This window comes from Bidens hawaiensis, unplaced genomic scaffold (genome assembly GCF_021521415.1).
Source record: "Bidens hawaiensis isolate Kalapana, Puna unplaced genomic scaffold, B.hawaiensis_p1.1 tig00012897_1, whole genome shotgun sequence".
NCBI lineage: Eukaryota > Viridiplantae > Streptophyta > Magnoliopsida > Asterales > Asteraceae > Bidens > Bidens hawaiensis.
In genome coordinates, this window is record NW_027492076.1 from 380,150 (window position 1) to 405,532 (window position 25,383).

The 25,383-nt window shown below is 33.1% G+C and overlaps 3 protein-coding genes across 3 annotated transcripts in view; 2 read left to right on the plus strand and 1 right to left on the minus strand.

The window, feature by feature from the left end:
- LOC143542550 (putative methyltransferase PMT24) overlaps positions 1-25,383 on the plus strand; it is a 266,804-nt gene that overhangs the window by 192,225 nt on the left and 49,196 nt on the right. The gene's annotated exons all lie outside the window — the stretch shown is intronic.
- Positions 6,281-8,667, plus strand: LOC143542530 (DNA-directed RNA polymerases II and V subunit 6B-like). The gene is made up of 6 exons (XM_077035097.1): positions 6,281-6,318; positions 6,399-6,432; positions 6,520-6,701; positions 7,170-7,221; positions 8,288-8,355; positions 8,435-8,667. The coding sequence occupies exons 1-6, from the start codon at positions 6,284-6,286 to the stop codon at positions 8,502-8,504; spliced, it is 441 nt and encodes a 146-aa protein (XP_076891212.1). The 5' UTR covers positions 6,281-6,283; the 3' UTR covers positions 8,505-8,667.
- Positions 10,320-20,517, minus strand: LOC143542531 (uncharacterized). The gene is made up of 6 exons (XM_077035098.1): positions 20,305-20,517; positions 19,905-20,082; positions 12,096-12,193; positions 11,171-11,267; positions 10,587-10,672; positions 10,320-10,509 (listed from the first exon to the last, which is right to left on the minus strand). Exons 1-6 carry the CDS (start codon positions 20,515-20,517, stop codon positions 10,456-10,458), a joined length of 726 nt encoding a protein of 241 aa, XP_076891213.1. The 3' UTR covers positions 10,320-10,455.

The following is a 25,383-nucleotide window of genomic DNA, read 5'->3' on the forward strand; positions in this document are numbered from 1 at the left end:
ACGATTCAACTTAATATGTTTATTAATTTTTTTAGTTATAAATAATCCTTTAGAAAAGTTTATTTGCTAATGTTTTTTTTTTCCAGTGACTCCTAACCAATGGTCGATACCCAAGATAATGAAATAATTAATTATCCGAAGATAATGTTAAATTCACCAAAATCAGTTGGTTCAAGCTTATCAAATGGTACGAGATTGTTTGAAGAAAATCCACAAATGGATTAAAAGTTGCTCATTACTAGAACAAGGCAACATGATGCTAGGACATACAACAAATGTTGTCTACAAGGAAAATTTTCAAAAGCTTATGATGATAAAGATTAATAGTATGTAAATATAATGTTTTCACATTAGATCATATGCAATTTTATATGTAATATGTTTTACAAATTTTTATATTGCAGAATCAATGGATGTTCAAACTTTATATATTGAAGGTAAGTTATTCTTTTTATAACTATTTAGTTTGAATGTTACAACTAATATCACTTATTATTTTTCTAATTTCTTTATTTTAGAATTTATCATCCTGTATATGTGTTTCTATTTCACTGTTTGTGAAAGAAACAAGACTTTTTGGATGTTGCATAGGTTTTGGGGCTTATAACGTATGAATTCATTACCTAAAGATTACCTAATAGATGAAAAGGGTTTTTATTAATATACTTTTTTTTATTAATGGTTTAAATACTAAAAATGTTTAAAGGTGTAATTTTACTTGGTTTTTCTTTATCTATTGTTTTATTTTAATAAAAACAACAATATTAGAGCTGTAATTTTAATTTCAAGTCACGCAATTACCCATTCATTAATATTCATTATGTAATACCTTATAGTTTATAAATTTATAATGTTCATTATGTAATTCATATATGTATATTTGACTTTTTCTATATTTTTCACCCGTGTATTACACAGGACAATAATCTAGTGTTTCATAGAAAGTGGTTACAAATGTCAACAATCCAACTTTAAGCTCGTATCATATTCATGGCTACAATTTTGGTTGCTTATTTCCAAGCACCATAGTCACCACGGCAAGAGTTCGTCATCATCATCATCTTACGTAAATCCAAAAGGCGTAGGATAATCGTTAAAGCATTCCATCATATACCTCTTTTGCACTGTACCTAAGGTCAGAAATGTTCACAATAGACTGGCTTAGAAAACCACCAAAGCCTTTCTAAATGGCATACATGCATTTCATGGAACACCTCATGTGCACATCTAAGGCTACAATAAAGGCAAGGCACTACATGTTATAGGCCTGTCGTCGCTAAAGGTCTGAGCTGCAAGCAACGCTTGGGCAACCAGTGGCGTGTCGTCGCTAAAGGTATGAGCCGCCAGCAACGCTTGGGCAACCAGTAGCGAAGCTAGATTTACCCGCGGGGGGGGGGGGGTCGCCGAACCCGGTCTATTTTTGGTTTATATATGACGCATAGTACCGTATTAACGAACGAACCCATTCTTTTTCAAAAATCGAACCCATTATCATTTTAAAATGAAAGGAAGAGAACATTGAAGATATAGTGATGTTTTTAGTTTTCGCGTCGACGGACTCTGGTTCTAAATAATAAAGATAAAGAAGAAGGTTTAGAAGAAGACCCTAAAGTATAAATAAAGGCCATTTGTAAAATGTCAAAACCAAGCTTAAACCTTTTTTTTTTAATTATTGGTATTTTAAAAATAGAGTTGAAAACAGAAATAAATAGCAGCAAACTTAATTAAGAAGTGGATGCATTGCACTTAAATCATTTAATTCAATAGTTAAAAGCAATTTTATAGTATTTCTTATTTTCTATAAATTGTTTCATGATATATTTATTTTAATATTTTATGATGTAGCTTTATCGTTTTTATTATTTAATCAATAATCGTGATAAGTTCCATACAATGATTTTAATTTTTGTTATTGTTATTGTTAGAGCAATCGGTTCGGTTAACATTCGACAATAGAACACCATTAACTATTCGTTAACTTTGTTTTATCGATTGTTTAACTTTGTTTTCTTTATTGCTACAGTAATTTTGTGTTTATGAATTGTTTCACACTTTTTGTCGACTATGAAAAAAAGAAATTATTTAAGGGCACATCTTTTAGTACTCGTTCGGGGCACCCGAAATATTGAATATAACCCTAAATAAATAAAGGACCAAAAAGCACCGAACCCGTAGAAAACAATTCCTGGCTCCGCAATTGTGAGCAACATCCCGCTTTCCTTTTGTTTTCCTCTATAAAACGAAAGAAATACATGCAAAGAACTCAAGTGTATAACCATCACGCTTCCAAAACAAGAGCAAGCATATTCACTCAAAATCAAAGCAGACAAAGGTCCAGGACTACTGACTACATCCAACACCCCAACATTTGAAAGGGGTCAAATCAAAACCTTAAGTCGCTAAAGGGGTATTATTGACAGTCGGCCGTCACCTAGCCACCAGATTGTGTTTTGCTGGTGATTGAAATTGGCATCGAGAGTGAGGCAACGCGAGCCACTAGAGGCCAATAGCAACAAGAAACACATAGAGAAGCCATATCGGTGGAGAGAGAGAGAGAGAGAGAGGCATTCAATTGAACCAAGAGAAACAAAGTCAACTGAATAAAATATTCTCATGTTACCAACACCTAAATCAAGAGTACAATCCAACAAAGATTGAAGGAAAAATGAACATCGAAAGTGTGAGGTAAAGGAGATTTGTAATTTGTAAAATAATATATTAGTTGCAATTTCTTGTTATATTATTACCATAATTTAAAAATATGACTTAATTATGTTTTCTTATAATTACTATCCTTGTATGTCTATGTAAAGTTAATTAGTATTAGAAAATTTATAGTTTTGAAATACATTTTTTAATTTTTATTTATTATTTTGAATGACTAGTACACACACGTGTGTGTGTATATATATATATAATCTTTTTAAAGATTAAGTGTTATGTAAGAGATACTTGAAGAAGTTTGTCTAAACTCTAAATGACAATTTCGGTTCTCTAAGGTTGTGTTTGGTTCGTAAAATGCTTTGAAATTAAAATTTACGAGGACCTGGAATTTAGTGAATTTCTTTATAAATTGAATTCAAATTAAAATGAAAGTACCTGAAAAGATAAAATTGCCCTTAAAATCAACAAATATATTCAAGCAATCCCACCCTTAAAAAGTCATCCGCCCTTTCTCCTCTATGAAACAGTCGGTCACCGTCACGGCCACCACCAATACGTTTGCTATTAACCTAGATATGAAAAACCATGGTTCGTCCACCCTTAGGAGAGGTGAGCTTCAACCGGCCCATACATCGCCGTCGTCTATTGACTACCGGTCGCCTCCCATGGTTTAGCTAGAAAAATGTTGGTGGTGGTGGCCGGGGAAAAATGCAGGTGATGGTGGAGAGACTAGGGTTATTTAGGTAAATGTTATAAACTCTCTTTTTAACTTTTTCGTGGATATATATGGAAATATCGTCAATTCCGTTGATTGAAAGATATGGTTGAAAATCAATTGAAATTACAATTTCTTTTTTCAACCAACCAAATATCATAAGAAAAAAACAATTTAATCTACAATTCTATTGAAATCCCATGAATTTGTACCAACCAAACAATCCTAAGTGTGCCTTGATTATATATTGACCACAAACTTTTTAAGATATCTTGTTATAAAATTAAATCGCATCAACACATTACACTTAAAAATTATGTACGCTGGTTTTAAAATTCTATATTAGTAACGAAAGCAACACACAGTAAGTTCCAAAATGCTCGTGGCTTTAGCTCGATTTATTTTCATCTTTATTTTACTATATACATGTATTTACATTTAAACAAACAGTTTATGATATTTTGTTCAATGAGTTTACTTATTGTGTTGATTCGGATGGATTTAAAGACTTTTATCTCTTGTTGATTGCATTAGCATATTACAATTTGAAGTTACAACTCGTGTTTTTGAATAATGTAATTCTATTTTGTAAATCTATTTGCTTAACATAAAACTATTTTTTGAATCGATACAAACTAAATCGAGTCAGCTCGGTTTACAACTGAGGCAAGCCCAAGCTCGTACGTTCAACTCAATTTCAAAATTGAGGGTTTGAGCCGAGCCAAGCTTGCCCTAGCTCGGCTCATAGACATCCCTACATGTACATTTTCTTTATATCACGGTGATATTAAACATATTATCCTACCCTAAATAAAAATAAGAAGCATACAACATTTTCCCATTATATCAGACATTGGTAATATGAAAATTGTAACTAGTTGGCATAGAATACACTTAGTGCATGCGTTCAAGTTCCGTGACCCCCTCAAGATTCATCTCACTAGTGGAGTACAAGAGCCTAAGATAAAAGCAATCCAAGTGGTGATCCTCACGATATGGTGGTGTATGGAAGACCAAAATTATGGCCATTTCAACAAAATGGTCTCGATTAATCAGCTCAAGAAGAAGATCGAATGAAACAATTTCCTTTCGGTAAAAGATATGAGAAAACTAGCAGGGGTGGATTGGGCACATGTAATGGGTGTGAAAATTGTATCTAGTCTAGCTCCTTGCTGGTCAAGTTATTAGTTTCAAACAAAATTAATCGTTCAACAACTTTGATCATTATAGTTTCATATTGCAAGAATTTTAGTCCAATTGATTAACGGAGTCATACTTCATGCGTTAAACCTCATCCAAGTGAGGGGAGGCTTTGTCAATTTATAATTCTTTTAAATCCCCTTTCCCTTTCTACTTGATAAAAACCATAAGAATTGTTAATTAATATTATAATATTATTTATTATGTTAACAAATAATAAACGAATAAGACTAATTGTTATATATTCTGTTAATCTATAATATATATAAACGAAAACCCAAAAATCCTATGTGTCGCGATGTGGTCGCTCTCTCCTTTTATGGAAGCCACCAGATTTCTTCATTTTTAAATGGAGATATCTCATTGATTTAACCCAAATTCATGGGTATGGGTCTTACCAAAACCAGATAGCTCTTAAACGGGTTATAACATCTCATTAAATTAAAAATTAATCTTACCAATTATTTGATATGAAAATCCAACAAAATATTAATATACTAAAATTTAATATCCAATTTAAAAAGAAAAAGATATTATTTATAATTAACAAACAATTTTATAGTAAAACACATAAGCGGGTCATGAGTCACCAAATCCAGATAACTTTTAAACGGGTTATAACATATCATTTATTTATGAAACCCTTTCATCATCAAACCCTAAGTATATTATTAACTTTCTTACAATAAAGAAAATTAAAATCCAAAAAATAAATATTAAAAAACGAAAAATGTAAAACAACCATTCTCTCAAGCCATCAGATTACTTTATTTGTAAATGAAGCTTCTCACGCATTTGACCCGAATTAACGGGTAAAGGTCTCACCAAACCCAGATAGCTCTTAAACGAGTTATAACATCTCATTATATTAAAAAATAATCTCATCAAATATTTGATATGAAAATCTTATAAAATGGGAATATACTAAAAATTAATATCCTTTTTTATTTTAAAAAAAGATATTATTTATAATTAAGGAACAATTTTATAATAAAGAAAATAAACGGGTAATAGGTATCACCAAACCCAAATAGCTTTTAAACCGGATTATAACATATCATTTATTTGTGAAACCATTTCATCATCAAACCTCAAATATATTAATTATTAACTTTCTTACAATAAATAAAATTAAAATCCAAATATACATATATAAATATTAAAAACGAATAATATAAAACAACCCCCGTAATACGGGGGATAAAATCTAGTATTATAATAATTGTTAACAAAATTTGTAACAATGATTATTATTTGTTTACTAACTTAATAAATAACATTATATTATTAGTTAACAATTATTATGGTTTTTACCAAGTTGAATGGAACATGGATAAAAAAGAGAGTTTAAAAGAATTATGAATTAACAAAATTACCCACCTAACGGGTTTAACGGAAAAGGAAGACTCCGTTAATTAATTTGATGATCGAAACCGCTACAATATGAAACTTTAATGACTCAAATTGTTAGAAGGTTTTATCGATTTGACCAAAATAGTTAAAGTCAACAAACCACATAGACCAAAACAAGAGTTCTCTAAAAATGATATATGAAAATTCCGGTTCCATAGCTAGCGGCATAAAAAAACCCGGTTTAATTCTACCCCAATTGTGTTTATAACAACTTCATACCCTAATTTCCTCAAAACCCATCTTCTTATTCCTCCGATCGAAGCACACCGAACCTTTTCTCTGTAAAAAAAAATGGCCGACGATGACTATGACATGGACGTCGGAGGGTAATAATAATAATAAATCATCAATCTCGTCTTCTATTTCCTTCAATTTCAATAAGTTCTTAATTTTTATCAATTTACAGGTACGAGGACGAGCCAGCGGAACCAGAACTCGATGTAAGCAATACCCATCTGGATTCCGATAATGGGTTTGCGTAAAGTTGGTTAATTTTGAGTAATAGTAATAATAATTGTTGTGTTTAGGAAGGTGCTGAGGAAGAGATTGATGGTGATAATAAGGACGAAGACATTCCGGATCCACTGTTGGGGGATAACGAAGATAATAGAGAAGAAGGTGAAGGTGTTGAGAAACCCAGGAAGACGATTAAGTATATGACTAAGTATGAGAGGGCTAGGATATTGGGTACTCGTGCTCTCCAAATTAGGTATTATTATTATTGATATTATTTGTTTGTTTGCTAAGCAGTTAATGCGGAAAAATATCGGATATCGGTCGAGGACAGATATTTAAGATATCATATCGATAATTTTAATAACATGCGGAATTTATATATATAGCACTTTAACACTAACAATTCAGTATATTCTCCTGCTATTAACAAATTAACCTTTTGCAACACTAACAATTGTAGCAAGTAGGAACTGATTAAGACTTGAAACACCAACATTAAACACTAAAAGTTGAAAACCAAGACTTAAAACACTGATATCGGGAATATCGGTGAAATATTGGTCAATATCGATGAAATACCGGTCAGTATCGCCAATGTTATCGGTACCGATATTCTGACTGATATTTCACATGAAGACCGATAACCGAGATTGACTGCATAGTTTGTTTGTGTTGCTGAAATTGATATTTGCTTTTTTTTTTTGTTGATTTTGGGTTTTAGTATGAATGCTCCTGTGATGGTTGAGTTGGAAGGTGAAACTGATCCTCTTGAGGTAATGATTCTTGTGCCTGATTTTGACTTTTTGTTTGGTCAAAGTTTGTTTTATATCAGTTTGTATACTTCTGATGATCCGGTGTAAGTTAATTGGTTTTGGTTCTCGTTCCGTATAAGGATTAAGAATGTGTGTTTCGTGTACTTTTTATTCGAACATTACAACATTATTAGTTGATTGCTGTTCTTAAATGGGCGGGTTAGGGAATGGATCGAAACTGAGTAATATTAATGTGTGCAGTTACAGAAGCACATTGTATCGGTTTATTTTGAGTTTTTATGAGTAAATGCTAAAATTGATTACAAACAGTGTTGTAGAACTCATTAGGCGCTCCTCGGACGGTGGGGTACCGACTAGCGCTTAATAAGTATAGTTTTACAAATACTTCAAGGATCTTGACCAAAGTCTGACCGAATTGTTGGTCAGATTAGGTGAAACCGAATTGGTTTAATTGGTGACTAATCGTGATTTTTACAACACGGACTGTAAAGACTATTTTATTACAAAATTAATCAAGCTGTTTGTTAAAACGATTTTCGATGCTATTGAAAAATAATACTAGAAATAAATTAAAAAATAATATTCGTTAACGCTCAAATACCACTTATTAACGTATTAGAAATAAATTTTAAAAAAAGTATTTTGATGATCTGACATTGGTAAAGCCCCCTCTTTTCATATATATTAGGCATATGAAATTATCAAATATAGTCACTTTCAATTTCAATTCACAATCAATAACAATGGCTTCTCAAGGCATTCCCCTTACAGTACATATGGCGTTGTTGTCCTTTATGTAGTTCATGCTGTTGTCAGTCACCTATTTTATACTAGGCACCCGCATGTTGAATGGCATCAACCTTCTGCAATGATGGTTGGTTTCCATTCAATATGTGGGTTCCTAGTATCAAATAGGTAACTGGAAATGTAGTAGGAACGACATGAGGGATGACAACAATATACCAATCCCACATTATCAAGATATTATTTTTTTAATTTGTTTCTAATATGTCATCATCATACTCGAATGAGCAATTGAAAAAATGAAAGTTTTTTTTTTCTAAAGATCGCTATGAAGGAGCTTAGACAACGGAAGATACCTTTCACTATTCGCCGATACCTACCCGATGGAAGGTAAAATATTAATTTCGTGTATTCCTATGATTTTTGGTGTTCTTTATATGATTGTTGCAATGAGAGGATGCTATTGCAGCTATGAAGATTGGGGAGTTGATGAGCTAATTGTTGAGGATTCTTGGAAGAGACAGGTCGGAGGCGAATAGTTTGTCCACTCGTTTTGTCTGCTGCTTGAAATACTTTATGCATGTTGTGTTTATGGTATCGTTCTAGTGGATACTAACAGTCTTGTGGTCTCATGAACTATTTTCAACTTGTTTATGATGTTATTATGATCTGCGTATTATGAAAAATTGGCTGGTTTTGTTATGCTGTTGATTTGGCATGCTTCATTAAGTGCCAATAGATGATTCCACTAACTATAACTTCGCAGTAGGCTCTAGAGTCTAGATGTCTTCTTACAGTTTAAAAGGTTTTCTTGATAAAAGAGTATTCATAAGTATTATAGAGTTTGTTGTTTTAATAGATGATTCGGTTCATGGTTTGGTTTGATGATTTTAAGAATTTAGTCTGGTTTGATTCTTGAAGCCGCTGGCTTGTAAATCAAATCGGCAGTTTGACCAATACAACTTATTTGTTTCTTTTTTGATTTTTATTTGTGTGGGTATATATATATATACTAGATTTTATCTTCTGTAATATAGGGGTTGTTTTACATTATTTGTTTTAATATATATATATATATATATTTGGATTTTAATTTTATTTATTGTAAGAAAGTTAATATTAATATACTTGAGGTTTGATGATAAAATGGTTTCACAAATAAATGATATATTATAATCCGGTTTAAAAGCTATCTGGGTTCAGTGATACCCATTACCCGTTTATTTTCTTTATTATAAAATTGTTTTTTAATTATAAATAATATCTTTTTTTAATAAAATAAGATATTATTTTTTAGTATATCTCTATTTTATAAGATTTTCATATCAAATATTTGATGAGATTAATTTTCAATATAATGAGATATTACAACCCGTTTAAGAGCTATCTGGTTTGGTGACATTTACCCGTGAATTTGGGTCATATACGTGAGAAGCCTTCATTTACAAATAAAGCAATCTGATGGCTTGATAGAATAGATGTTTTATATTTTTCGTTTTTTAATATTTATTTTTTGGATTTTAATTTTCTTTATTGTAAGAAAGTTAATAATATATTTAGGGTTTGATAATGAAAGAGTTTCATAAATAAATGATATGTTATAACCCGTTTAAAGCTATGGATTTGGTGACCCATGACCCGCTTATGTTTTTTACTATAAAATTATTTATTAATTATAAATAATATATATTTTTTTAAATTGGATATTAAATTTTAGTATATCCCTATTTTATAAGATTTTCATATCAAATAATTGGTAAGATTAATTTTTAATTTAATGAGATGTTATAGCCCGTTTAAGAGCTATCTGGTTTTGGTAAGACCCATACCAATGAATTTAGGTTAAATCAATGAGAGGCCTCCATTTAAAAATCAAGAAATCTGGTGGCTTCCATAAAAGGGGGAAGCGACCACATCGCGACACATAGGATTTTAGGGGTTTCGTTTATATATATTATAGATATTCAAAAATCACCTTTCAGAATTATAAAACTTCTAGTTAAGTTTAGTTTAAAATAAGCTACCAAAAAGTTTAAACCTGGTGAGGAAGTGTCAAGAGATGAAGAAGTGAGACAATAATCTAAAAAGACAATCCTTGGATCATTTAAAGAATGGCGTGAATGACCATTCAATTTTTCCTAATCTTGGATTATTATTCATGTCATCAAAAAAACTAATGGTATTTCTTTTAGTGGTATAAGATCGCTACAGAAAAATACGTTCAGTTCAAAGTTAGAGCTGTCTAAGCATTTTCTGAATTGGGATTAATTCTGGCCTAACGGGTCGAAGTTGAATTTTATTAAAATCCAATTTTGCTTGAAGAAAACTTAAAATGTTTTAAATAAAACCAAAAAAAAAAGATCTAGACTTATGCAGCAGAATTTGCAGAAAAGGTTAAATTCTTACAATTAACATAAAACTACTATGAATTTTTATCCAATACAAAAGGCTTATAGAACATGTCAGCATAGTAAAAACATATGTTGCTCCTCACTTGTGCAACACACTTTTCTTGGGCAGTTTAGTTTTTCTCTGGATATGTTTCTGCAGTAAATAATAGTACATAAAAACTTGGTTATCAAAAGGAAGCAAAAAAGACATCAAACACAAATTAAGGTTACCTTTTGTCTCTCCAAGGCCTCAACATCTGTCCTCTCTTTCCAGTTGCTCTTGCGTAGTTTTATCGGTCGATTCCCGACATATTTGCCTACAACATTTTACTAAGTTAACGTAAAGCAATCAAGTCAAAAGTCATGAATTTATCTGTGTCAAAGACATTAACTCTAACCTGGACACATTTAATGACATTTAACCCATTTATCTAAATGAGTTGAGGGGTTGAAGGGCTGTAATCAAGTTGTAAGCATGTTAAACAGGTTGGTAGGTTGTCATAAATGGATTAAATCGGTTGAAAGGCCAACCTTCCAAATTGATCAGGTTAAGCATGTCCACCTGAACACGACTTGTTAATTAAACGGGTTGAATGCGACAACCCAAAATATGATTTTTTTTTTGTCACGTTTCAGCCCTACTTACCATTATAGGTTGTCTCAATTCTTTAGGTACATTTTCAACCCTACTTTACAATTTGATTTTCAACAACAAATTTTATTTTTAAAAAGAGATGTTGATCAATAGTAAAATGTTTTTTATTAAATTATGTCAAACTACGCAAAATGTTTGGATAAAAGGGAGAAGAACTTGCCGTTCATTTCTTTGAGAGCAGCAGCAAGATCGGATGGGTTGGAAAAACTGACAAATCCATATCCTTTAGTCTTACCCGTTCGCTTATCACGGACAACCTAACACAATCACCATCATTATCATCATCATGGCCAATGCGTTTGCAAGAAAATGATCAAAGTGAGAACTAAGCAAACTGAATAATTTGATTTAGGGTTTATGCATTAAAAAATATACTCTAGTCAGCTTTCGACCCATTTGATATGTTTTCTTATAAGCTATTTAATTTTACCCTTTTGACCAGTTGAAGATAAAACATAACCCGAATCAAACCATTCATAAGTAAATAGGCTGAAATCGCCAACCTCTGACATGTCAACAAATTCAGGATCCAGGATCTTCCTTTGCCTTACCATGTGTTGTATGTTGGTCACTTTTGAGTATTTCTTTGTTTTGTTTATTTCCTTCTGGATCTAGCTATCCGCTAACGCATCATTTTTTTTGTATATTTTGGTTGGTGTTGGACAAAACTGCCCCCCCCCCCCCAAAAAAAAAATCCCCACACAACAAAACTCAATTTTGGAAAGCAAGGGGTAAAGCATTTGTCAGAATTATTAAACCATGGCTCAAATGTTTTTGAGAGAATGCAGTTTTGCCTACACGTTACTCACTGGTGGTGTCTTTTTTAAAAAGAAACCATGTCTTATTTCGTAGCGTGTTGTAAAAAATGTGGAGGATTAGATTCAGCTCTAAATTAGAATACAAACTGAAAGTGTATATCTAGCAAAGTTTTGCCAACATTTACCCGTTTCATCCTTTCCTCCAATAGTATCAAGTAGAAAATAGCATGTAAACCAATACACCAAGGGACCGAACATACATGAAAACTTATATATCACTAAAGGAACATAGATATTACATAATGGTGCTCAGTAAATAAAACTAACCTTAGCCATGTTGAATGAAGGAAATCGTGTGAAAGCTTTTGAAAGAACATCATCGTTCACTTCATTACCAAGATCGCCACAAAATAGACGATAATCATCTGCAAAAGATCACTAAAATCATAAAGAAGAAGCCTTTTCTATCAGCAAAGTACATAATAAAATAAACCATAATAAAAATGTAAAAAACTAGAAAGGGGGTATTTTCTTCAAAGCTATGAATAAGAAACTTAGTCATACATCTATATTTATGACAATCAGATGCCTCCCGATCACCCAAAGTACCAACCACAATACACAATGTATACTGTATGGATTGTCTTTCTTCTCTGTGACTACATTTTATATTTGCTATCTGAGCAAATTCCTTTCATCCGCTAGTATAGGAGTTTTCATCTTCAGCAACTCAATGAGTACTTTTCTTAGTGCATCCACTTTAAACTACCTAGTTCAGCAGTTCTATACTAAATAGTAAATAAATTTCTACACCAGTACCTACTCAGCAATCAACATTACTGACTATCATGATGGTCATTAGTTAAGGCTTAAAAACTAGAAATACAAATTCTATAATTGCAAATAAAAAAAGGATAATATATACAAGTTCTATAATTGCAAATAAAAAAAGGATGATATATACAAGTTCTATAATTGCAAATAAAAAAAGGATGATATGCATTATTCTTATGCTTTAGATTATTAAGAAAAGTAAAGAATGAAAGCAAGATGGCCAAATAAAATAATATAGTTTTTATCAAGAAAAAGAAAATTTTTCAAAATTTCAACCGTTTGGTTTCAATCCATTGAGTTTTATCTTCTTTGAATGATTGAATTAGACGTGGTTTTTTACATTGTGATCAGGATTGTGTCACTCATGCTTCCACTAATAATTAAGAGCTTGTTTCTGCTTATTTGAGTGATTTGCCATGACTTTTGGTCCAATCTCAAGATACCAAGGGTTGGTTTTGCGGGATCAGAAAAACTCGGGTTTAAAGTTTTTCTAAATCAAGATTCCATTCTCCTCTCTGTAGCTATGAAGAGTTTTAGTGTTCTCAAGTTCCTATATAGTAAGAACATGTTTCATTAAGCAAAAATGCAAGTTCCCAATTTTCAATGGTTCAATAACAGTCTACAAGAACTTTATCTCTCATTAGTCACCGACGTTCATTACAAGGGTTAAACCAAACAATCATGCTTTCATGATTTAAACAGCTTCAAAAGTCATATTTTATCATGCTTTGGGCACTGTATGGTGTGAAGACAATAAGTGAAGTAGTTGTTACTAGTTCAAGGTTGACAATTTGTCACTATGGTTACACAGTATTAGCCTGAAAATTGTTCAACACAATTCTATGTCAACTGCAAAGCAACCTGCTTCCCTCCTAAGTACTAGTAATACTCAAACGAGGTTTGTTTTTGTTTCCTAAATAAATACGAGTTCATTATTCCTATTTCTTTCAAACAATAAAATCAGTATAAAAGCATTAGACACTTGGTCTTAATGTGTAGCTATGCTACAAAATTTGTGCGTAGGTACTTGATACATACAGAACTAGAGAGAGAGTTTAGAGAGAGAAACTAAGAAACGATTACGTCAACTGATCGATAATCGGTTGTTCGTTAACAGTTCGTTTAAGTACAGACGCTTTACCAACTAACTACTGACCACTATTACCAATTACAACATCAGTCCTTACACTACAAGAATTTACAACTTGGCCCTCTGACTTATGTTGACTACTTATTGACTCGTAACAATACTCCCGTCTTCAAAAACAATTTTGATCTCAAAATTATACCAGAAAATTGAAATCTGGAAAACGCGCCTGAAGTTCTTCAAGATGTTCCCAGGTTGCATCAGCCACTGGTAAGTCTGTCCACCTGATTAATACTTTCATAACAGCTTTTGATCCCTTTTTAACCAATCGTCTGTCAATAACAGCAGCTGGGGTATACCGAAAACATGGTTGAACCGGTAAAGGTATCACCTTCGAATGATCTCCGCGTGCCAATTTCAGAAGGGAAACATGAAAGGTTGGATGAATTTGAGCTTAAGTTGGTAAATCCAAACGGTAAGCAACTTTACCAATCTTTTCCACAATAAAGAATGGACCATAGTATTTAGGGCCCAATTTATGAACTTTAGGTAATTTCAAGGAGGGTTGACAGTAGGGATGTAATTTTAGAAACACCCAGGTACCAACGGTAAATTCTCTTTCTGTTCGATGTGCATCTGCCTTTTGTTTCATACGATTTTGAGCTACTAATAGTGATTGTTTCAACTGCTAAATTTGCACTTCCCTTTCATAACACAATTGATCAACAGCTGCCACCTGACAATCTTTAGGAATGTAGGGTACAAAGATAGGTGGTTGATAACCATATAGGGCTTCAAACGGAGTCTGCTTAATAGCAGAATGGAAGTGAGTATTATACCACCACTCTGCAAGAGAGATCCATTTTAACCAGCTTGAATTTGAACTCAAGGTCATACTCCTCAGATATGCCTCGATGCACCGATTTACCACTTCGGTTTGCCCATCGGATTGGGGGTGATATGCTGTAGACATAGCTAGTTGAACTCCATGTAACTTGGTAAATTCTTTCCAAAAGCTACTCAAGAATAAAGGGTCTCCGTCTGAAACAATAGTTTGAGGCCAACCATGAAGCTTGAAGATATTATCCAGGAACAACTAAGCTACAGTAGCTGCTGTATAGGGGTGACCCAAGGGAATGAAATGCCCATATTTGGTAAGTCGATCAACAATTACCAAAATGGAGTCTTTACCTTGGATCTTAGGAAACCCACCAATAAAATCCATAGAAATATCTGAAAAGATATATTTGGGAATTGGTAAAGGTTTTAGCAAACCTGGATAAGACACATTTTCTCCTTTTGTTCTCTGACAGACATCACAACTCCTAATAAATTGCCTTACTTGTTTTGACATTCCCGTCCACTTAAAAAGAGTCTTGATTCTTTGTGTTGTGGCATGAACCCCGGAATGGCCTCCCATAGGAGAAGAGTGACATAAGGTAATAATATCAATCTGCACAGCTTCATTAGAACCCACTACAATCTTCTTATCTTTTAAAAGTAATTGGCCATCCCACAAGTAACGATTAACTGTTTCTCCCCCTAAAAGTCTCCGCAACTTATCTTGCAACTTCTTGTCAGAAGTCCAGGTGTCCTTAATTCTTGTTAACAACTGATTGTCCATTGCAGACAACGAAATGGAGAATAGTGTGGGACCGTCCACCCTAGAAAGGGCATCAGCCACTCTATTTTTAGTCCCAACATCTTAGAAAGCCACACATGTTGTAATGGAGTATTCAATTTCTGTTCCAACAAGAATTTCAAACTCTTTTGATCTGTCTTGATAATAAAATGACCTGTAGAGAGATAGTGGTGCCAGTATTTCACAGCAAAGATGATAGCTAATAGTTCCTTTTCATAAACAGAGAGAACATGTTGTCTTGGGGAAAGAGCTTTGCTGATAAAGGCTAAAGGGTGGTTATTCTGCATTAGAATAGCCCCAATTCACTTAGTTGATGCATCAGTCTCTAAAACAAAGGTTTTAGAGAAATCAGGTAATGCTAACACAGGAGAACACACAGCTTGTTTAAGTTGTTCAAAAGCCAAAGTAGCTTATGCAGTCCAATGGAACCCATCTTTCTTTAATAACAAGGTAAGTGGTTTAGCCAACACCCGTTGATGAATCTTCTGTAGTAACCAGAGAGTCCCAAGAACCCTCTTAGCTGTTTAATATTAGAAGGTATAGGCCAGTTCCTTACAGCTTCTATCTTCTTAGGATCAGTAGCTACTCCCCCTTTAGAGATGATGTGACCCAAATACTCTACATTATGCCCTCCAAAAGAACACTAAGAGAGTCTAGCATACAACTGATGAAATCTCAATAGTTCAAGAACTTCCCTTAAAGTGAATAACATGCTGGTTTAAATCTTTGCTAAAAACTAGAATGTCATCAAAAAAGACCAAAACTGATTTCCGAAGCAAGGATTTAAATGTATAGTTCATTAGAGACAGGAAGGTAGCAGGGGCGTTAGTAAGACCAAAGGGCATTACCAGAAATTCAAAGTGCCCTTCATGAGTTCTAAATGCAGTCTTGTGCACATCATCAGGAAACATCCTTATTTGATGGTACCCAGACCTCAAATCCAACTTAGAAAAAATTGAAGCACCCCCTAATTCATCAAGTAACTCTTCAATCAAGGGTATAGGATAACTATTTTTTATGGTCGCATCATTGAGTTTCCTATAATCTATGCACATTCTCCAACTGCCATCCTTTTTCTTAACTAAAACAACAGGAGCTGCAAAGGGGCTCGAGCTTCCTTGAATTACCCCTGTATCCAAGAGTTCTTTGGTCATTTTTTCTATAACATCTTTTTGAGCAGCCTGATATCTATAGGGTTTCTGATTTGATTGCCACTGACTCGTCTTTGAGTATAATCCTGTGATCATAAACTCTAGCCGGTGGTAAGGAAGAGGGCGTTTGGAAGACATCCTCAAATTCCTTCGGTAATAGTTTAATGTCTTTTTGATCATGAACTTGGGAAACTAAAGTCTTGTGTTGGAAGTGATCTTCCATATTCCCAGTTTGTAAATTTAACAACTGAGAGTGAACCACCTGATCAGTAGAGTTAAGTAAATGATCCATGACTTCCATAGAACATAGGGACAACTTGTTATTCTTGCTACCTTTAAGTTGATACAGCTTGTCTTCAACCTTAAATTGCATAGTCAACTCTTGGAAGTTCCAAACAATATTCCCTAGTGGCAACAACCACTGTATGCCCAAAACCATATCATAATTGGCCAATGACAGAACCAATACATCAGCCTTAAACCACAATCCCTGCATTTGCCACTGAAAATCAGAACAAAGCTTGACACAGTTGAGTGCCATTTGCCACTCCTACTTTCATACTCTCAATATCCCTTGTTTGACACCTCAGTTTACTGGCTAGCTGTTAGTCCATAAAATTATGGGTTGAACCAGAGTCAATCAAGATCTGTAAGGGTTTGGTACCAATATTACCAACTACTTGCATAGTGGAATAAGAATGAACACCGGTTAAAGCATGAATTGATATTAGAGGATCATTAAATGTTGGTTCCAGCACAGGGGTATCAACAATAGGAATGATTTCTTCATCATCTCCCAACAATTCAATAACAAATAACTGTTTATTAGGACACTTGTGTGCAGGGGTAAACTTGTCATTGCACCAAAAACATTCCCCTTTTGATCTTTTAAGTTCCATTTCTTTGGTTGTCAATCTTCTGGTATTATTAGGTTTTTGGCTCATATTAGGTGTAGGTAATAAGGGTAGGTGGGATGTGTTAACATGTGGTTTGAAAGAGGATACAGGAGCAGGGTTAAAACAGTGGAAGTTGATGAATAGGTTCTAGAGAAATGGGTTCTAGGCATATTAGAAATTGCTATATTTTGTTTCCTGGCTAACATATAAGCTTGTTTCATTGTTTTTGGGTGAAGAACTCTAACTAAACCACTGAGTTCTGGTTTTAATCCTTTCAAGAAAATGCTAACAGCATATTCTTCAGGAATATTAACCCTCAATAGATTTTCATCAAACTTATCACAAAAATCCTCTAAGGAACCAGATTGAACAGTGGAGATTAAAATACCCATACCATCTTGAAATAGGGTAGAAGAGAATCGATCGATAATAGTTCTTGAATACTCAGACCATGTGACACTAGAAATATGTTGATTCTCGATGAAATTGTTGTGCCACTTCATTGCCTTACCATCAAAATTAATAACTGCATATCTGACTTTATAAGCTTCAGGAGTGACATCAACATCAAAGAAATGCTCACATTTGACCACCCAATCCTCCACGTCCTCAGTACTGTCAAATTTAGGGAATTCAATTTTCCCGAATCGATACAATCGATCTGCTCTTGATGAACTGCTAGGGTCTGAATTAACCCCCAATTCAATTGAAGAAGGACCTCCTGAATGAGTTGGATGCATAATCTTGTCAAGCATCGCGCTAATTTCCGCAAAAGATTGGCGAGTTTCTATGAAAGATTGCTCTGTTTTATCCATAAACGAACTGATCTTCACTAACGCATTTGCATGCTCACAAACAGTTTTGTCGATTTCCGATTGACTTCGAGTAGTCGTCATATCGAAATTGAACCAAAATCAATGAAAAATTTAGGGTTATCTGAGTAAAATTTAACTTCCAGTGAAATTCCCCAGTTCAGAATCAAAACAAATTCAATTCAGGCTTGAATTGAACCAAATTGGAAGAAATTGATCAACAATTGATCAATTTCGGCTAGAATTGAAAAGATTTGAACAGAAACTGGTCGAACAAGTGATCAATTTCACAAGCAAGAAACGAAAACGAATGAATTATGGAAGAACTCAATCAAATTGATACAGATAGCCGAGAATCGACCGCTCTGATACCAATTGATACGTACAGAACTAGAGAGAGAGTTTAGAGAGAGAAACTAAGAAACGATTACGTCAACTGATCGATAATCGGTTGTTCGTTAACAGTTCGTTTAAGTACAGACGCTTTACCAACTAACTACTGACCACTGTTACCAATTACAACATCAGTCCTTACACTACTAGAATTTACAACTTGGCCCTCTGACTTATGTTGACTACTTATTGACTCGTAACAGTAATAGATTCTCTTACTGATCTAGGCTTACACATGTTTGGATGCACACACAAACTCATACACAAAGGCACTATTGTATCATTAACTATCAATGATCTATGTATTATGGTGACATACACATGTATCCACATCCTTGCAACATAGAGCACAAGTAACCAAGCAACCTTCATTGTTAACATCCAAAGCCACAAAACAACCAAGCTGCCATCAAACAAATTCACTAAGGTAATGTTAAGCTTCCTTACTTAGATGAATCCTATTGTTTCTCATACAACTAACTATACATAAGTGTGCCTAGGAAAAAAAGATTAGCCACGTAACTTATGAAAACTTTTAAGGTACAATATGCAGTACAGAAGCACCTGATGCAGGAGCATCTCCTAATTTAAATTCTGATTTTATTATCTTTTAATATTTTGTGTTTATCTTGTTTCCAAGTTTATCTCATTTTATTTTAATATAAGTTAGGGTTGAAGGTTATGTATTATTCAGTTTTTTGATTGAATTTTAATTGAAGAGAACTTTGTTCTTAGAACCTTTGGTTCGGTTTTATCGTCTTTGATTATCATGAGTCTCTTGAGCCATTGATCGCTTCCGAAACTGCATCAGCACCTCTCTACAGATACTTTTAAGAGTATTAACTTGGATACTATTCCACATTCCTGTAATAACTCATCTTCTATATGCCTAAGTGATTGTGTTCAGTCCTCACTGGTCTGTATTAAGGTATATGTGTACCAATAAAGACGATCCACTACATATGATCACATGAATGCATAACAAAGATAAACTCAACAAATCTTATTTCTAGATAGAAAAACAAAGGGGCAACTTTGTTCTGATATCAGTAACCAACTAATTTAAAACCTGAAAAAACCATCAAATTTTCAAATATGATAGAAGCTAATCACCTAAAATAACCCTTTTTAAATGTAAAGTCAAAACACAAAAGTGAACATTTGTAAAGTTATCGATGTGCCATCATTTGTCAAGAAACCGAGGTAGATTATCTTAAATGAAAACTTCTATTCAATTGAAAGTTGATGGTTTTTTCTAGCTCTACACTTATTGTATGCAATTAGCCATAGAATAATAAGTAGTAATGTAGAAGAACCATACTTTCAGGCCACTCAACAAGTGTCGGATCCTCCCAAGCAAGGCCAGCTGCTTTACGCGGTATTGCTTTCTTCCGTACCTCGGCTTTATGCTCCACTTCACTGCTAGCCAGTGCAGCCTTCACACTTTCTAGCGCTTCAGGTGTAATCGTCTGCGCATCCCTTTGAAATAACTGTTGCGCCTATTAACAAACAAACAAAAAAATCACAAACTTTAGTCTAAAACCAAATGATTCTCGGGGACGGGCCCTGGCATTTACAATTACATCTACTCTAAATGTTTAGGATCAAATAAATTATTCTTCCTGGGGTTAGAAAACAATGCAACAAAAGTAACCGCGATATCGATAAGTATTAAACTTACGCTAAGCAGTTAATAAATAATTGTGACGGATAACAATTACCTGTTGGAACTGCGGAAAGTAGACTCCGGGGACGGAAGTGGAGGGAGCAGGGTAGGCCGGTGGAGGAGCGGCAGAAGGATAGGTTTGAGATTGCAGTTGATGTTGAAGGTGGAAAGGCATGGGGAAATAGGAGCCGTTGGTGTTGGAGTATGTGAATTGGGAGGATGACGAAGATGATGATGGTGGTGCAGATGAGTTCTGTGGATTCGACATCTTGATTTCAGTAAAGGATTCAATTGGGAATTTGGAGTCAAAAATTAGGGTTCTTGATTCAGGGAAAATTCAAAGATTGGGGTATCGAGATAGAAAGAAAGAAAGAATAATATATTTCCGAACAAGGCTAGCGGACGTGCCAACGGACTTAGGCATTGAGTTTGGTTTTTGGTGTGGTGTTTGAGGATCGGACAATGTAGTGGTGGAGCCTGAAATATTTTTTCTATAGGTTCGGGATTTTTGGTACTCATTTTTTCTTCTACGTCGAAATTTCTGAACCAGGATGAATCAGATCGCGTTGGTCATTCGATCAGATAAATAAGATTCAATACACTATCATAGCAAGAGTAAATCATCATCATTTAATAAAATACAAAGTCATATTAAATCAAATAAATATTACATATTATAATTGTTATCTACACATTTTTATATTTTGAAAGCAATTCGTAGCATTTTAAATCGCGACTTTAAAAACGAATTCATTTCCAGTACAACAAATGCAACCATTGTTCATATAATCATCTCATATCCGATTACGCAAATTCGTCTCCATATGCTTCATTGAAGAAAAGCATCTCTCAACACTTGTCGTTGCAACATGTAGAACTAATGCTAGTTAGTAGTTACAACAAACGATAGACCAGTGGATATTGGTGACTGGCTATGGTTGAGGCCTTAGAGGCGAACTGGAGAAGCTGATGGTTGTCTTGATCGGTCGCTGAGGCGATGCCCATTGTTATTGTTTTTTGATTTAATTTTTATATAGGTATTATGTTTAAGATTGTTAATTAGGGTTAGGCTTAATGGCTCACTCTATGAATAATTTTGTTTTTTTTAATAATCTATATATAGGTTATTATTGACCCATTTTAATGTTTCTTAATAATTTTGTAGGTGTTGTAAGTTTTTTTTTAATATTTTATAAAAAAAGTATTCGTTACTAAAAGAACTTTTAACTATATTTTTCATAATCAATGGGTTCAAATTTATTTTTTAAAATGACACTGGGTTCGTTCGACGAAAAATAATAGATTCGCTCATTAACTCGATACTATATGTTATATATAAAACCGGAAAAAGACCGGGTTCGGTCGAACCAGGTGCACAATATTTGGCTCCGCCACTAGCCACATGGGCACCGTTGTTGTTTTGCTACTTTAGTGCTGATGAGATTGGTGGGTACTGAAATATAAATTATACATTGTTAGGGATAGACCGTGAATTTGATGGTAAAAGACTAGGTGTTGATTATGCTTGAGGTATATTACATTGCTTATATTGACCAATAGCTTACATAAACATAGTTGTGTCCTTGATACATGATGAAGGTGGTGTTTGAAACGCTGGGTTTTCTGCAGAACGTGTAAAAGGGTATTTGGAAAGGTTTATGTGCCAAGTTGGCCAAGAAACAAATTAAAGATCATTGGTTTGTAAATGGTAGTGAAATGAATCGGAAAATTTATGGAAATATGTCGTTGAGTTTGTAGGAAACCGTTCGTATATGAAAATAACCGAGTTCTGCAAAGTGATAAATGATTGTAAAGGTGACTAAGTAATTTCATAAATTTATAGGAATGAGTTGTGGAACAATTCAAGTGTATGGTGTGAATCTTGAATGCAAAAGAGTGTGGATGTGTTGTTAATATTTATGAAAGAATTTTGGCACCCTTCTTATAATATGGTAAACCAAATGGATTTTAAAAGTATCCTTGTATTTTCGTATCCAAATCATCACTCATTTAAATGGTCAAGGGACCGCGTATGGTCTCACATAGACAATATATGATCTCAAAAGAATATCTTTTATCTACGATTCTTTCAAAAAAAAATGTATATGATTATTTTTTTCTATTTTATTATAATATACTTGGTTTTATCCCCCGTATTACGGGGGTTGTTTTATATTTTTTGTTTTTTAATATTTATTTTTTGGATTTTAAATATTTTTATTTTAAAAAAGTTAATAATATACTTAGGCCATGTTTGGGATTCCTTATTTGCACATCATTTTGACTTATATAAGTTGTTTTTGATAAGTTACTCCCTCCAAACTTATCAAAATCTCCTCTTTCCTTCTTTAAAAACTTAAAAAATTCACATTACCGAACACCTTTCTAACTTATAAAAGTTAATAAGTTACAATAAGGAAAAAAATAAGGAATCCCAAACACCCAATTAGGGTTTGATAATGAAAGTGTTTCACAAATAAATGATATGTTATAGCCCGTTTAAAAATTATCTGGATTTGGTGACCCATGACCCGTTTATTTTTTTTCAATAAATTTTTTTCTTAATTATAAATAATATTTTTTTTAAAAAAATCATATATTAATTTTTAGTATATTCCTATTTTATAGGATTTTCACATCAAATAATTGGTAAGATTAATTTTTAATTTAATGAGATGTTATAACCCGTTTAAAAGTGGGTTTGGTGAGACTCATACCTGTGAATTCGTGTCAAATACATGAGAAGTCTCCATTTACAAATAAAACAATCTAATGACTTGAGAGAATTTAGGAAGCAACCAGAGAGCTTTTAAAGGCTTTCATTTATATATATTATAGATTACTAACGAATCAACTTTCTTTATTAGGGATGAACACCCCGAAAGGGGAATTATGGAAAACTTATTATGATAGGGTGACGGGCGACCCGTAAGAAAGCAACTAAGTGATTCAAAAGATATAAATATGCTTACGGGATTAAGTTAATTCTGTGGAATTAGTTGACTATGGTTGCTCGTGTGTTTGCAGGTTTGAGGAGCTAGAGAGCGACGTTACGAGAACACGGGCGAAAACGGTGAAGAAAACGGAGCTGGAACGAGAGAGATACGAAGAAAACAAGAAGCGGGAATGAGCTCCACCGTGGCCCACGGTCCACATGAAGCAATGTTCCACTACACCGTTTTCTTCGTAGATTATAAGGTTAAACTACTCGCGACGAGTAGATTATAAGGTTAAACTAGTCTCAACGAGTTAACTACTAATAAACTACTCGTGTATGGAATGTAAACTAGTCGTCGCGACTAAAGGAGTTATAAATAACTCGTGGGCGTTGATAACGAGGCATGAAGCTTATTTAGTCGTGGCGAGTAAATAATTAGTGAACGTGCTCGTTACGGTTAGTTTAAGGACATGTGACAACTTTTTATTGGTTCTACAAACTACTCGTCACAACTAGTTTATAAAACCTATTTCTGGAATTTTTTACAAATAATACCTAAAACTAGAATTTTGTTTTCATAAATGCTTATTTTGGGAATTTTCCCTTTAGTAAAACCCTTGGAATTATCAATGTCATTTGGCTAGTTAAATGTAAATAAAAACTAAATTAAATAAAGTTAATTATGTACCATTATTAAATACAAACCAAGAAGTTATTCTCATTTTGATGGGCTGATAAGGTAATTAAGATGCGAAATAATTGTTTCAAACTCTACAAAGTACAAAATTTTAGTTAAAAAAAATTCAAACCAATAACTAAAATTAATAAACATATTTCAAAAGCCCTCTGTCAATTGAAAAGTTAAAAAAATAAGCAATATAAAATAAATATATGATATTTTTACCATCGAGAATAAAGCAGAAAAGTTAAATTTTAGAAATGTAGAATTAAAATAGAACTTAAAAAAATAAATATTTTGTTTTTTAAAGCCTAGATACTATTATGGCCATAAAAAGTAAAAGTAAAGGTATTCAAATATAAATAAATATATATATAGTTGCATAAAAGCTCCGGTTTTGAAAAAAATATTTTTTAAAAATAAAAAAGTATATATTTATATATAAACAATATAATAAACCATAATAGTTAGAAAATAACAAAAAAATATATATAACTTGCATTTAGTAGAAAAAAAAATATTCATATGAATTAAAAGTTTGTGAAAAAATATAAAAAAAAACCCTCAAAGTTCTATTATCTAACGGTTGATGAATGACGTTAATGAGTTAAACTAAAACTGATAGTTAATTGAAACTACTGTACCACAAAGACTAAAATAAACTATTAGACCAAAATTGATAATTTTAAAAGATGATGTAAACAAAAACCAAAATTCTCTCAAAATCCCAAATAGCCAAATCTTAAATCTTGCAATCTTGTCTGATTGTCACACGTAGTATGAAACCTTGAATCTTGGTTTCAAAGTCAAATGCATGGAAAATATTGGAACACAAGGAATCTAGGAACTATATGTCTATATCTATGGCCGCATATTGAGCTTGTTGACCTTAAACTTTTCTTATTTGCCATATGCCCTAAATTACAGGAACATTTTACATAGTCACACATATGTCGACAAAGACGGGGGCACTTTACAACACTTTATGTACGTAAAGCAGAGATGTCTAACCATGAAATTCTTCAAAAAGTCACACGGGATCACACTACTGTGTTACCATGATACAAATTCTTGTTTATTTCTTCATAAACTAGCTTTACATATTGAAGAGTCTTTATCATATGTTACCAAGGTGTTAAATAAGGTTTTGTCTTATCATTTTATAAGGGTTCAAATTTCATAGATAGCAAATTACAAAAGTAAATGTTGCTAAAAAACGAGCTTTACACAACTTTGGTACTGTTGGTTAATAATGAAATTGTATTTGTCTTGAGTACATGTGATAATGTCATATCCGGGTTTGCACGATTTAGATTAGGGGCAATCACTGTTGACATGACTCGAACTCGACAAAAAAAAAAAAAGATTTTGGTCAACTAACATGGACAAAAAAAAAAAAGATTTTGGTCAACTAACATGTCCCGTTTAAAAATGGTTCGGGTTCAAGTCTACTAACATGACCTGTTTAAAAATGGTTCGGGCTCAGGTTGTCCTGTTAACTCTTTTAAGTATTTAAA

Excerpts from the sequence above, each read along its gene's own strand:
- LOC143542530 (XM_077035097.1), top strand. The coding sequence starts at position 6,284 with ATGGCCGACGATGACTATGACATGGACGTCGGAGG. Across the intron at positions 6,319-6,398 it reads TATGACATGGACGTCGGAGG|GTACGAGGACGAGCCAGCGG; the intron begins GTAATAATAATA and ends ATCAATTTACAG. Across the intron at positions 6,433-6,519 it reads CAGCGGAACCAGAACTCGAT|GAAGGTGCTGAGGAAGAGAT; the intron begins GTAAGCAATACC and ends TGTTGTGTTTAG.
- LOC143542531 (XM_077035098.1), bottom strand. The coding sequence starts at position 20,517 with ATGTCGAATCCACAGAACTCATCTGCACCACCATCATCATCTTCGTCA. Across the intron at positions 20,083-20,304 it reads ACTTTCCGCAGTTCCAACAG|GCGCAACAGTTATTTCAAAG; the intron begins GTAATTGTTATC and ends GTTTGTTAATAG. Across the intron at positions 11,268-12,095 it reads CTTCATTCAACATGGCTAAG|GTTGTCCGTGATAAGCGAAC; the intron begins GTTAGTTTTATT and ends TGATTGTGTTAG.